Below are 13,328 nucleotides of genomic sequence, written 5' to 3'. Positions count from 1 at the left end.
CTTTGCATGTCAAGATATAAAAAGGTGTGAAGTATTTTTTTCCCAGTTATGGTGGCTCTTTTTCCCATTGAAATATGAATCCAGAACATGAGTATAGTTAAGTCAGTGACCTTGTACAGTGATTTAGCAAACAGGCTGAACAGCTCGTTATAGTCCTAATATTATGAGAGGGAATGGAATCTTCACTTGCTTAATATATGCTGCTAAAGCAAAACTCCTCTCTAGTAATGAAAAAAATGCAAAACTGATTTACATTTGTTCTGCCTCTGCCCTCCTTGATTTTCTAATTGTGAAAAAAAAAAAAAAAACATCCAAGATGAAACTCTACATCTAAGAAGTTGAGAAGTCAGATAAGTTTTTAGTTTCTTTTTTTTTTTTTTTTAATTTTTTTTTTTAATTTTTTATTTATTTATGATAGTCACAGAGAGAGAGAGAGAGGCAGAGACACAGGCGGAGGGAGAAGCAGGCTCCATGCACCGGGAGCCTGATATGGGATTCGATCCCGGGTCTCCAGGATCGTGCCCTGGGCCAAAGGCAGGCGCCAAACCGCTGCGCCACCCAGGGATCCCAAGTTTTTAGTTTCAAGTGAGATTTCTGTTCTGCCAAAGCTTGCCACAAGTGATTATTAGAATTTATATGCTCTAATATTTAATCTAAATCTGGTCACTTTCTATAGTCTTTCTCATATATAGTTTCAAAGAATCACAGGTCCAAAGTCCAATCTCCTCTTCAACAATAATCTTTTGACTTCCATTTGAGAAAGTGACATTATTTATGGTAATAATACCTCTGAACATTTAAGAAAAATAGATAGTGTACTCTAAAAGATTTGTTTTAATTCAAATAGTTACAGTTGAGGAAAGATTCAAATTTTTACTTTAGGTAATATCCTTTGGAAATGGAAATCAGCTTCTTCTTACAGAGTCTGTCAAGGTAGATATCCTACTGAAACATATTTATGCCAGAGCATAAATAACCTAGATTTTTAGAACCGTTCCTTAGTATATTAAGAGCTTTAGGTATATTTATGAAATGGCCTCAAATTTCTATTGGAATTAATAATTTTTTCAGTAAGTTTAGATTTTAAACTTTGTTTTAAAAATTATTTAAACTTGTCAAACATGGGCTTAAAAATCAAAATTGATTAAAACTTACTTTTCTGAGAATGTCCTAGATACATTTAGAGAGACTTGTGTTGGTAAGGAACAAAGTTTGCTTGCCAATCTTGGTCTGCATCCAAAGAGGCATTTACTTAAAGTATAAAAATGGAAATTAAAAAAAAAACCTTGTCACTTTAGAAGAGATAAAACATATGATTATGGAAAACCCATAGACACAATTTTTTCAGTTGAATGCTGTGGACTTACTTCAGCCATTTCCCCCCCACATCTTCAAGTATGCTTGAAAGCTTGGCCCAAAACCCAAGAGATCAAAGGTCCAAGATCTATCAAATTTCATCTAGCATTAACGATATATTTTACTTCTATCGCTGAAAATTGTTAATTAAGCGCAACTTGTTGGGTAGACAAAATCTTTCACACAGGAGATCCATGGGGAAAAGAGGAAATAATAAATGTGGGCTTTACAAGCACAGATATTTGAAACTCCTGGTTTATAAGTCCATATACTCTTTATGTGCCTCAGACTAGAATAAAGAAGCAGAGAAGATTAAGGCAAATCCACTCCCACTGCTTCACTTGACAGGAAACAACACAGGGAGGACAGAGGAGGAGGTACCGCCAGTAGTGGGTAGAGAGTGGAATGAAAAACTATACTGAAAAAATTCATCAACTTGCCAGGTCACAGGGCTCCTTAAGCACAGGTCCTCCATGATTTTCTACTTTCCTACTTGATCATTTTTTTCCAGGATTGGCCCTGTGTACCTTGAACTCTGGGTAAAGTACCTAGATTGAAGTCACATACCTGTGAGATTTATGGGCTACACTAACCATTCCTCCTCCTCCCTCACTCCAAACAACCAAAACAAACCAAACCCAAACTCAGCTGAAGGGAAACTGATCTTTTTGTCCTTGCAAAAATTAGTTTGAGAAGATGCAATTATTAATGAGACCAAGAGAACAAATTATCACTCTGCTTTCCTATTTTGGCCCAGGCTGCATTTGATTTAACCTTGGAGTTTAACTCAGGATGTAGATTACCCCTTCCTTCAGTTCCAACACTGCTTATCACAATCTATGAACATCGATGTTCACAGACACAATAGTAATTTATTTCCATTAATGACTTATTATTTTTTTAAAGATTTATTTATTTAATTATCATTTATGATAGAGAGAGAGAGAGGGAGAGAGAGGCAGAGACACAGGAGGAGGGAAAAGCAGGCTCCATGCCGGGAGCCCGATGTGGGACTCGATCCTGGGACTCCAGGATCGCGCCCTGGGCCAAAGGCAGGCACCAAACCGCGGAGCCACCCAGGGATCCCCTAATGACTTATTATTATTATTGAAAGTAACATCATACTTCCTTCAAAGACAACTAAAATTTTCTTACATTTTTAAAATTTAAATGTTTCAACCATGTAATTGGATATAGATACATATTTACAGATTAATATATTTAAGGGGCATTTGTTTTTTCTGATTATCTAGAACACTTAACCTGAAATAAACAGATTTCTTGTCTTTGATCAGTTACACATTCTCTTTAATATAAAAATATGTATTTAATATATAATTTACAACAAAAGGCAAGTTAATTTTATTTTTTAGTTTTTTTTTAAGATTTTATTTTATTTACTCATGAGAGACACAAAGAGAGAGGCAGAGACATAGGCAGAAGGAGAAGCAGGCTCCTCGCAGGGAGCCTGATGCAGGACTGGATCCCAGGACCCTGGGAGCATGCCCTAAGCCGAAGGCTGAGGCTCAACCGTTGAGCTACTCAGGCATCCCACAAATCTGTACCTTTAATGTATTGGCTTGATTGTTCTCTCAGTTTCATTAACTCCAGGTATAATTCATTATTTTCCTTATTCAGTCTTGCATTTTCAAGTTTATAAGGTCCCAAAACAAAATCAAAATTGGCACTTTTTCTGCTTTCACAGTAGATAATTTTGATTTCTGAAGACTTTGTTGTATGAACTAGGTCACTGAAAAGTTTTTCTACCAATGGTAAACACTCCACTGTCAGAGTCTGGCGGTATCCCAACTAATCCAATCTTTTTCTAATATTAATATATTTTCTTTCTGCAGCTGTAGTCATCTCGTCTTCCAAAACTAGTTCTATTCACTCCCTGAAATTAAAGTCCCACAGCTCCTGCTGCTGCTCTTTCCCCCTGTGGCCACATCGCCCCTCAGACCTCACCTCCGCCCTGGCTGGTCTAATTTTTAGCTTTGACAGTATGAAAATTCAAAAATAAATTGCATAAGGTAAAAAATTTCCAAGCCAATTTTATCCAGAATAAACCAAAATAATATGTTTGGCACCATTCTACCAATCTATCAATACTCATCTCTATGAATGTGTTTTACGATAAATTCTCAAAGCATAATTTTTCATGGAATTTATAATTTTTTTTCCTCAGGAGGTAGGAGATGATAATATTAGGAAAGGTTTTGATGAATTATCAGAATCAGAGCCTTGAATAAATCAATATTTAGCTACAATATTAAAACTGGACCATGATTCTTTTTAACACTAGTCCCCTTCAACTAATTGGGGTGATTAGTTTCCTTTACTTAGTAGTAATGATTCATTTCATAGTAAATAAAGAACCTTTAATTTTCAAGTAAATATTCGTTTAAAGGGATATTCTGAAAGAAACAAGAAGTATCAAAAGGAAATAGGAATGAGCAATGAAAGTTATATAAGTAAAATACAGACTACTTGGTATTTAAGCATTTAAAAAGTAGAAGTGGCTATTATCTATACCTTTATATTTTTATCAAAATTCATTTTTCATTTTAAATGTTCTTTTTATCTAAGTAACAATTGCTTTGATTGAAGCAAAAGCTAAAGTGCTAATCCATGCGTTTCTGGCCTTTCAAATTTAATTGGGTGACAAATGATTGCATTATGTAGTTCTAATTGCTTAAGAGGCATGTGATAGATCAGCTGCACAACCAGAGACATCTTCTTACTCTGACATTGCTTCATTTGGTTCAACCATCACTTTTTCTGAAAGAGAAGAAAAAAACCCAACTCAGTATTTTATCTGTAGTGATGTTGTTAACAGAAATTTCTGATCAGCAAATACACTTAAGCATTTTTTGAATGACAAGTAATATAATAAAGGATTTAACTGCTAAGACCTCACATTCAGTCACTCCAGTAGACTATCTTCTTAATATTTAGGACAAAATGATGATGAAACATTCTTTTTAAGTAATGAATCATTTACCCTTTGGGTCAAACACTAGCAATCTGCATTTGGTACCTAAAATAAAAGCAAAAATAAAAACTATATTTTGGTACCTAAAATAAAAGCAAAAATAAAAACTAGCATTATTATTTTAGTTTGAGGTATTTGAAATAATTTATGCATAGCCTTTATATAAATATTTCTATTATTTAGGCTGAAATGGTAATTTTATGCTAAAGCCAATTATTTGAAAACTATGTAAATTGATGGTAAAAGAGATCTAAAGCATCCTAAAAATAGTTTACATAGTCTTATCTTTACAATATGTCTTGTCTAGATAATTCTTGCAAAAAACAAAATATTAACTTTCTAAGTCTTTAAATATTGTATAAATTTAGACTATAAATAAAATAATGCAGAATTCTGTCAGAAGGATATCAAATATTTTGGTTTTTTTATTTAGTAATGTCGCTTCCATCCTAACTGAAAAATCTCCTTCTTTTGGATTATGAAATTGTTTTTAAAAAGGTCTAGAGAAATGAACCCTTCCTCTTCTTCCCATTTTTACCTTGGAGCTTATGTAAAAAGAGCTATAGGAATAATTTTGCATGTTAGAAAAGTGATATATTAAGTTAGCCTCTAATTCTCTGTTTCTGTGTTTCTAACTTGGACTCTAGATTCAGATCCAAATACAATCAACAGTAGGTTCAGGACTCCCCTTTCTTACTGAGCTGACCCTAGAAATCATAAATTCAGCTTGGCTCATGTATACAGGACCACTTTTCGTCCCTACTTTAACAAAATAAAACGATATAAACAAAACTATCTGCCACATTCCAGTTCATCAGTGTGAAAAACAGTGTACTTGAGCCTGAACAAGAGATTTTTCCATGGTATTTCAAGATAAGAGTATTTTAAATAAAATGTTATTCCAATAAATACATTTAGAAATTAACCTTTGATTTTCTTCAAAACTAACATTTTAAAATACAATTCTTACAAGTTCCCCTGTGTACTTATTAATACTTACAAATTATAATGTTTTCTTTGTGAATGTTTACCTTTCTTACTTAGATTACCCTATATAGATTTTCTGGTAACTTAGCCCTTTATATATTTGGGTAAATTTAATTTTAATTGTAAAGAGAAAAATCAACTTTTAAGGGTTTTTAAGTATGATAGAGACTACAATTACATTTTTCATAAATAACAATTCACTTGCCCTCCCCTCCCTCAACACTTGCTGTCTCCACATCCCAAACAAGACTTTAAAAATTAGTAGTAGTACATATTAGGGATTTCTGGAATACTAAATTCAGGGCCAGAACTGTGGACAATAAAAGAGAAGCTTCTATTTTGTATTAAGTTTTTCTCTTTTTAAATCTCCCTTGTACTGATTTGCACTCTGGAATAAAGCACTTGGTATGTAAACATTTGCCTCAGGCTTTGTTTTCTGGGGAATCCTCATCAAACCAGATATTATATATGTTATTAACCTGATTATCCCTCTGAGAAATTCAGAGAGAGCTAAAAGTCCATCAAAAAAGCAAGGCATCTTTTTTGGGAAAATCAGTTACAGAAGGCCAGGAGTGCCTGGGTGGCTCAGTTGGTTAAGCATCTGTCTCTTGATTTCAGGTCAGGACCTCAGGGTCAGGAGATGGAGCCCAGTAGTGTCCTCTGGGCACTCAGAATGGAGTCTATTTGAGATTCTCTCTCCCTCTCCTCTGTTCTCCCCAATCCCCACCCACCCCACCCCTGCCATGAGCACTCTTTCCCTCTAAATAAATAAATATAAATAAAATCTTAAAAACAACAGTTTCAGAAGACCAAACTCTAGGATAAATGCCGTACTTCTCTAGGCAGTAGAGTGCAAAAGTGGAAACAATGCAATAATGAACCAAATAGGGCTCTAACAAAAGAAATCCAAGATGACCTGTCCTGAGAGGTACTTTTCACAGATTTCCACAATCCTGTGGATACCCATATGTCTGAGGAGACATCCCCTTTATATGTATATTCTCCCTTTTCTAGCTCTAGGATCTTTACAAATTGCTACATTCTACCCTTTACCTGGATGAAACATCAGTACATAAAATTCTCCCATTTTCTTCTGGCAAAAGAAAAACCTAGAATGGGCATATCCCAGCCTTTGATGGAAACACAGGCTCTGCTAGGTCTGGATTTATCACTACCTAGAAAATGTCCATTTAATATCCTTTCATAAAATTGAATTCTGTGGGGCAGGGGCAGTACAGAGTTATACTCAAGAGTCAGGGCTCTTTAGTGAAAGAGATTGGATTCATGTGGCTCAGTCCTACCACTTCCCATGTAAGCTTCAGTAGGTCACTTAACTTCTTCCAAGTTTGCTATATTCCCCTAGGTATGATTTCTACAAGTACCCCTAGAATATGATATCATTCTACCTGCTATGAGAAGCAAGAGTCAAGCTTCACGATGAAGGTGACGGTGACATTCTGTTGGGTAGGCACCCAACAGATGGGGACAAACAGTCTAGCAAGGTCTTAGAAAATGGATAGAGTTGGATATATATAATGGAAGCAAACTTGTTAAGTCATAATTATCATGTGCAAAGGATCTGGGGTTTCAACCAGTAGTCAAAGGAAAGCAAACCAAGGCTCTGAAAAACAATCATAATATTAGTTCTATCTTAGAAAAGAAATTCTGAAACAAAAAAGAAAAAGAAAAAAAAAAGAAATTCTGTGGAGGGCAAACCTGAGAGAAAAGGGAAGGTAGGGAAACCAGTTACAAGGCCACTGCAATAATCCAGAGCAAGGGCTGCCAAACTATAGCCATGAGTCAAATGAGTCAAATATGACTCATTGCCTACTTTTATAAATGAAATTTTATTGAAATACAGACATGCTTGTTTGTTTGTACATTGTCAATGGCAGCTTTCAGGCTACAACGACATTGTTGAATGGTTTCAACAAAGACTGTATGGCCTACAAAGCCTAAAATACATATTATCTGGCCCTTTATAGAAAAAATTTGCCAAACCCTAGTCCAGGGAAAAAAGATGATGTACAAAGCCAGAAAGGTACCCTTGGGAAGGTACCCAAAAGAGAGGTAAAACTAAGACTTAGTAGACATAGAAGTGAGGGAGAAGAAAAGAGTTAATGGTTCTAATGTGGATAACTAGGATGAATGGACCAGTGAAGGAACATTCTTGGGGGGTGGATAATGAATTTGTTTGGGGGAAATTCTGAGTTATAGATGTCTGTACATCATCTGAAGTCAAGTGCTCTTCAATTCTATTAAAGAGAGTTACAACTCAAGAGAAAAGATGATGTGTGGGATAGCTGGGAACAAGTGGGAATGGATGGCATGGCCCACGTAGAATAAGACAAGGCCAAAGATAAAATCCTGGGAAATACCAATATTTAATAAGCGGAGTAAAAGAATTAGTCAAGGAAATGCCCAAAAGCAATATGTAGACAGATAACTACAGAATGGTGGAATGATTACATTACCAGGATAGAAGTTTCTGGAGAGCACAAACTGGTTCTTTCATGAGTGTGGGTCACATTCCATTTTAAAGGCACCCAGATATTGAGTGAATGAATAAAACCATTGGAATGATATAAGTAACTTACTTGGCTTAGAATGCTCTTATTATTAAAAAGAAAGGCCCATAGAATTAGGGGGGATGATTCTGAGAAGAGTTTGGGGGAAAGCAGATATAGATTTATTTTTATTAAGAAAAAAATACTGAATGACTGATAGAGAAAGATAGGTAGTATTAATTGGAAGATAACTGTATCCCATTAAATAAATATATAAAATCTACATGACAAAGTGATTTATATAGGCATAATTATGTGATCATATGTTTGAAAATATTCTATTTTGCAAATTAAAATGTACTTTGGGGGTCAGGGTGGGGGGTCATTACGGGTTCATTTCTAATAGAAAGGGCTTCGTTCTTCGTTTCTTAGCTATATTAGTAAGGCTAATAGATATTAATTCTTAGTTTAAGTTACAGAAACTATACTCAAGTTAACTTAGGCAAAAGAAGAAGTGTTGGCTCATAGAATCCGAGTGTTAAATACCCAACTGTGTCAGAACACTAGATACAGCTGTGTTCAAGGGGCATGGGGGCTTCCCTTGTTCATTTTGGCTTCTCCCTGCAGGTGGGCCTCATTCTTCCCTCTCGTTGCAGAAAGATTTTTCCACATGTGGTACAAAACAGGAGTTTTATGTGATATAGTTGTAGGCTTTTGGAAAAATGGACTCAACAAAACCTCAGTCAAAGGCCCAATTAGTTCAGCTAAGGTTTTTTTGGGTACAAAGCACAGAAAAATTCAAGTACCACATACACTGGTGCTCGATAAATATTTGTTAGATAGGAAGGAAGAAAGCAAAAGAAAGTGTTTATGGGGGGTAGCCCCGGGTGGCTCAGCGGTTTAACACCACCTTCAGCCCAGGGTGTGATCCTGGAGACCCCGGATCAAGTCCCACCTTGTGGTCCCTGCATGGAGCCTGCTTCTCCCTCTGCCTCTCTGTGTGTGTGTCTCTCATGAATAAATAAATACAATCTTAAAAAAAAAAAAGAAATTTTTAAATATTTTATTTTAAGGTTTTTATTTATTCATGAGAGAGAGAGAGAGAAAAAGAGAGAGAAAGAGAGAGAGAGAGGCAGAGACACAGGCAGAGGGAGAAGCAGGCTCTATGCAGGGAGCCCAACGTGGGACTCGATTCCGGGTCTCCAGGATCAGGCCCTGGGCTGAAGGTGGCACTAAACCGCTAAGCCACCCCGGCTGCCCCAAAAGAAAGTATTAAACTAGATCTTTGCTAGCCAATATGGTAGCCATAGACACATGTAGCTGTTGAACACCTGAAATGTGACTGGTTCCATTTAAGACATGCACACCAGATTATAAGGACTTAGTACTAAAAAAAGAACATAAAACATCCATTCCCTTATTCTTCTAGGTAAATATTCACTAACCAGCCAATAGGGCCAGATAGTTTTTATTTGGATTCTATAGGTCTTAAAAAACCTTCCATAAAATGAGTTACCAGCATTCAAAATTCAGATTTCACAAAATTCTCATTTTGGGTTTCTCTTGTAATATTGGAAGATGTATACATTTTCCACTACCCCATCTGTGCAATTATTTTATCCTTTGGGGCTGTTTGTCTTTATAAGCCACCTAGTATTTTAATAGGCAAAGAATGAATTAGTTACATGCTCAGGCCCTGCAACGGTGACGAGAAGACAGAGCTAATTAAGCACCATCCTCCATCCCAGGGGAGCCTGGTATGGGCACAAGAGGATGTGGGGGCAATCTTCACTGCATAGTCTCAAATGTGTATAAAAATGGTTTCAATGATCATCTATAATTTACATTCATATTTTAAAAAGACCACATATAGGGGTGCCTGGGTGGCTCAGATGGTTAGGTGACTGCCTTCAGCTCAGGTGGTGATCTCCAAGTCCTGGGATAGAGCCCTGTGTTGGGCTCCCAGCTCAGCGGGGAGTCTGCTGCTCCCTCTGCCTCTCCCCCTGCCTGTGCTTTCTCTCTCTCTCTCTCTCATGAATAAAATATCTTTTAAAAAAAGTGACTACATACAAATTTTATATATTTCCTTACAGCATAATGTCGAGCTAGGAGCCCAGACTGCTGAATCAGATTGTCTATGTTCAAATCTCAGCAAAATGTTAGTGAATTCAAGCCAGGTCCTTAACCTCTGATTCAATTTCCTCAACTATAAAATGAGGACAAAAATACGACCTACCTCATAGAGTTATTGTGAAGATTAATATAAATAGCCAATAATAAATAATAGCACCTATCTCCCACTACAATTATAATTGCTACAACTCCTCCTCCTCCTATTACCTATTATTACCTACCACCAAGCAAGAACACTGCTGAAGGTGAACTCTAAGAAAAGCCAGTTCTGAGTGCACACCTGAGATTGAATGGAGCCATGGGGGGGGGGGGGGGGGGGGGGGGACACTGAACATTTAGCTCAAATGGTGGTGGTGGAGAGGTGGTCAGGAAGCTCTAGAATTCTGGAGTAGTGCAATGGGATCCCTAAAGGTGTTGGAATTCACCTCTGGAAAAAATCTTAACTTTGTTTTCCTGAGATTAAAAGTAAATAAATTAGGTGGATTTGGGGATCACTGCATTTGGTTTTTAGGAGAATGAAACAAAAGACATTTTCAATGTCTTTTTCAGATTTATTTTTAAAAAGCCACATCCAGCGGATCCCTGGGTGGCTCAGCGGTTTAGCGCCTGCCTTCTGCCCAGGGTGTGATCCCGGAGTCCTGGGATCGAATCCCACACTGGGCTCCCTGCATGGAGCCTGCTTCTTCCTCCTCCTCTCTGTGTCTCTCATGAATAAATAAATAAAATCTTAAAAAAAAAAGCCACACCCAGGGGTCTCTTGGGGGTAAGCACATATCGGTCCAATTCACCCAATGCCCTCTGGAAAATCAAATGATAAATTTATAATCATGCCCTGTGTTAATTTAAGTGCCACAGCTGCGCAGTGCAGAGTAGTCTGAGTAATCAAAGGCCATATATCTTGATTTTGGAAATCTCAAGTCAATTTTGTCACCTCACACAAGGCTGAAGACTGGACCTTAGAAGTGATCCACTGTTGGGCCCTCGTTTCACATAAGATGAAAAGGAGGCCAGGGGAGGCTCAATGATTTGTCCAAATTCCACAAGAATTCTTTGTGGCCAAGTTATGTCCAGCAAGTAATGACAATATTAAGTACAGTCAGTGAACGCTGGCTCCTACTGGTCATTAAGCTGTTTCCCAAAAAAGAGGAAAAAAAACAGATAAAAGAAAAAAAAAGTTTGCGTGTGTGTGTGTGTGTGTGTTAAAGGAGGTAGGTGTAGGGGGCAAGGATGGAGAGAAGTAGCTGGAAGCTCTGCGATGCAACAAAGCTAATTTCACTGTTTTGGGGGAGGAACGTGAGGCACTTGGCGCAGCCGAAAGGGCAAGTCAGAGAATGTGGTGTAGACCAGCTGTCAACTGCCCAGCCGGGGCGCCCGGCGGCTCAGTGGCTGAGCGTCCGCTCAGGTCGTGATCCCGAGGTCACGGGATCGAGTTCCGCATCGGGCTCCCCGCAGGGAGCCGGCTTCTCCCTCTGCCTGGGTCTCTCAAGAATAAATAAAATCTTAAAAACAAACACACAAACAAAAAACAAAAACGAAAACAAAGCCAGCCACCCCAGAACTGCTCAGTTATCACTCATCCCCGCGTAGACACAGACGCTATATCCCCTCCCGAGGGCCCGCCCACAGCCGGAGGAGGCAGCCACGCTGGAGGCGCACCCCCGCCGCGCGGGTCCTACCTTGCCGCGCGCCGCTCGGGCAGCCGCGGAGCTCCGGGGCCCGCACCTGGAGGGCGCGGACAGGTGCGCGAGTTCACGGCGCGGGGCCGGGTCTGCACGCGAGGGTGGGGAGAGGCGACCCGCAGCCGCCGCGGGGCCTCTCACACCGCTGGGCCGCAGGGCGCACACTCGCGCGGGGTTCCGGGCGGGGCGCCCTGGACGCAGCGTCGCCACGGAGACGGGCCGGCGGGCGGCGGGAGCCGGGGCGGCAGCGGGGGGCCGCGGCGGAGCGCGGAGGGCGGAGGCGGGGCGAGCTTCGAGAGCCGCTGAGGGGCGGGGAGAAGGCGGGACGCGCCGGGGCAGCGGGGGCGGGCGCCGGGCGCGGGGTAGCGGCCGCGCGGAGCCTCCGGCGGGCGGTGAGGAAAGCCTGAGGAGGCGGGGCAAGTTCCGGGCCGGGCGGAGGGGGCGGGGCCGGGGGCGGGGCGAGGGCGGAGCAGGCCTGGGGAGCCCGGAGGGGGCGGGGCGGGGCCGGGGGCGGAGCAGGCCTGGGGAGCCCGGAGGGGACGGGGCGGGGCGGGGGCGGAGCAGGCCCGGGGAGCCACGGCAGGGGCGGGGGCTGTGGGCGTGGCGGGGGCGTGGCAGGCCCGGCGAGCCCCGGAGGGGGCGGGGCGAGAGGCCGGGGCTCGGGGGCGCCGGCAGTTCCGCGGCGCCGCACGTCGGGGGCGCGCGCGCCGGTTCCTCGGCGAAGGGAAGGAAGGAGGGCGCCCGGGACGCTGTCGTCCGTTCCGGATCCTGCTCTGGGGGGCACCGGGGACAGGGCGGGGTGGCCTCGCTCCTGTTTTAAACTTGTGGAGTGAAGGAGTCTCGAGTTGGGAGACAGAAGCTTATCTCTGGATGCGGATAAACAAACGTCGCCTGCGGCACTTGATCCACAACTTGAGGTCGCCCGAGAAAATTACGGATTTCCCCAGAAATCGAGTTTCATATCCCAAGTCCTGGGATATGAAACGGACCTCGGCCAGTGGGAGGTTTTGGTCACAAAAGGGGGTGAGGGAACGCTTCTCTTAGAAAATTCTAATTGTACCGCAAGCTTGGCTTCCAGGAAGGAATTTGTTGCTTTTTGTTGCTTGGGATCAGGAAGTGTCCTATGGGCTTGTTGCTAGGCAACAGGTTCTGAAGGATGCCCGTTTGTGGGAATCCAATCTGGAATCGAATTTCACTGAGTAGCCACATGATATGAGGTATAATCGCTGTATAACCTCTGGGGTTAGGTACCTTCTCGGGAATATGTACTTTGGTAGATGATTGTTTGCTTCAAACAACAAAATATAAAACAAAACATCTGGCGTTTAAAAGATGTTTCAGGGCAGCCCGGGTGGCCCAGCGGTTAGCGCCGCCTTCAGCCCAGGGCGTGACCTTGGAGACCCAGGATCGAGCCCCACGTCGGGTCCCTGTGTGGTGCTTGTTTCTCCCTCTGCCTGTGTCTCTGCCTCCCTCTTTCTCTCTGTGTCTCTCATGAATAAATAAATATAATCTTTGAAAAAATGTTTTAAAAAACAAAAAGTGCTTCAGAAATGGTAGATTTTTATCATCCTCATCAAAATAGAACCACTAGGACCATTTCAGGAACCAAGGGTACATAGAGATTCAGTTATATTTATCTTAATCATCTGTCCATGTTCACTCAATCTCCTTGGA

General features: G+C 41.0%; 1 protein-coding gene across 5 annotated transcripts in view; it reads right to left on the bottom strand.

The window, feature by feature from the left end:
* ERICH2 (glutamate rich 2) overlaps positions 1-11,932 on the bottom strand; it is a 38,431-nt gene extending 26,499 nt beyond the window's left edge. The window contains exons 1-3 of one of the 5 annotated variants that reach the window (XM_041773369.1): positions 11,652-11,932; positions 4,098-4,134; positions 1,156-1,251 (exon numbers count right to left, since the gene is read on the bottom strand). In XM_041773369.1, coding sequence (XP_041629303.1) covers positions 1,156-1,251; positions 4,098-4,126 — 125 coding nt within the window. In that variant the 5' untranslated portion in view covers positions 4,127-4,134; positions 11,652-11,932. The other 4 variants (XM_041773370.1, XM_041773371.1, XM_041773372.1 and 1 more) reach the window with 4 other exon arrangements.
* Positions 11,933-13,328: the final 1,396 nt, after the last annotated feature.

The sequence above is a fragment of the Vulpes lagopus genome, chromosome 11 (genome assembly GCF_018345385.1).
Source record: "Vulpes lagopus strain Blue_001 chromosome 11, ASM1834538v1, whole genome shotgun sequence".
Lineage (NCBI taxonomy): Eukaryota > Metazoa > Chordata > Mammalia > Carnivora > Canidae > Vulpes > Vulpes lagopus.
Note: the sequence above shows the minus strand (reverse complement) of the source record. Positions and strands in the feature narration are given on the sequence as shown.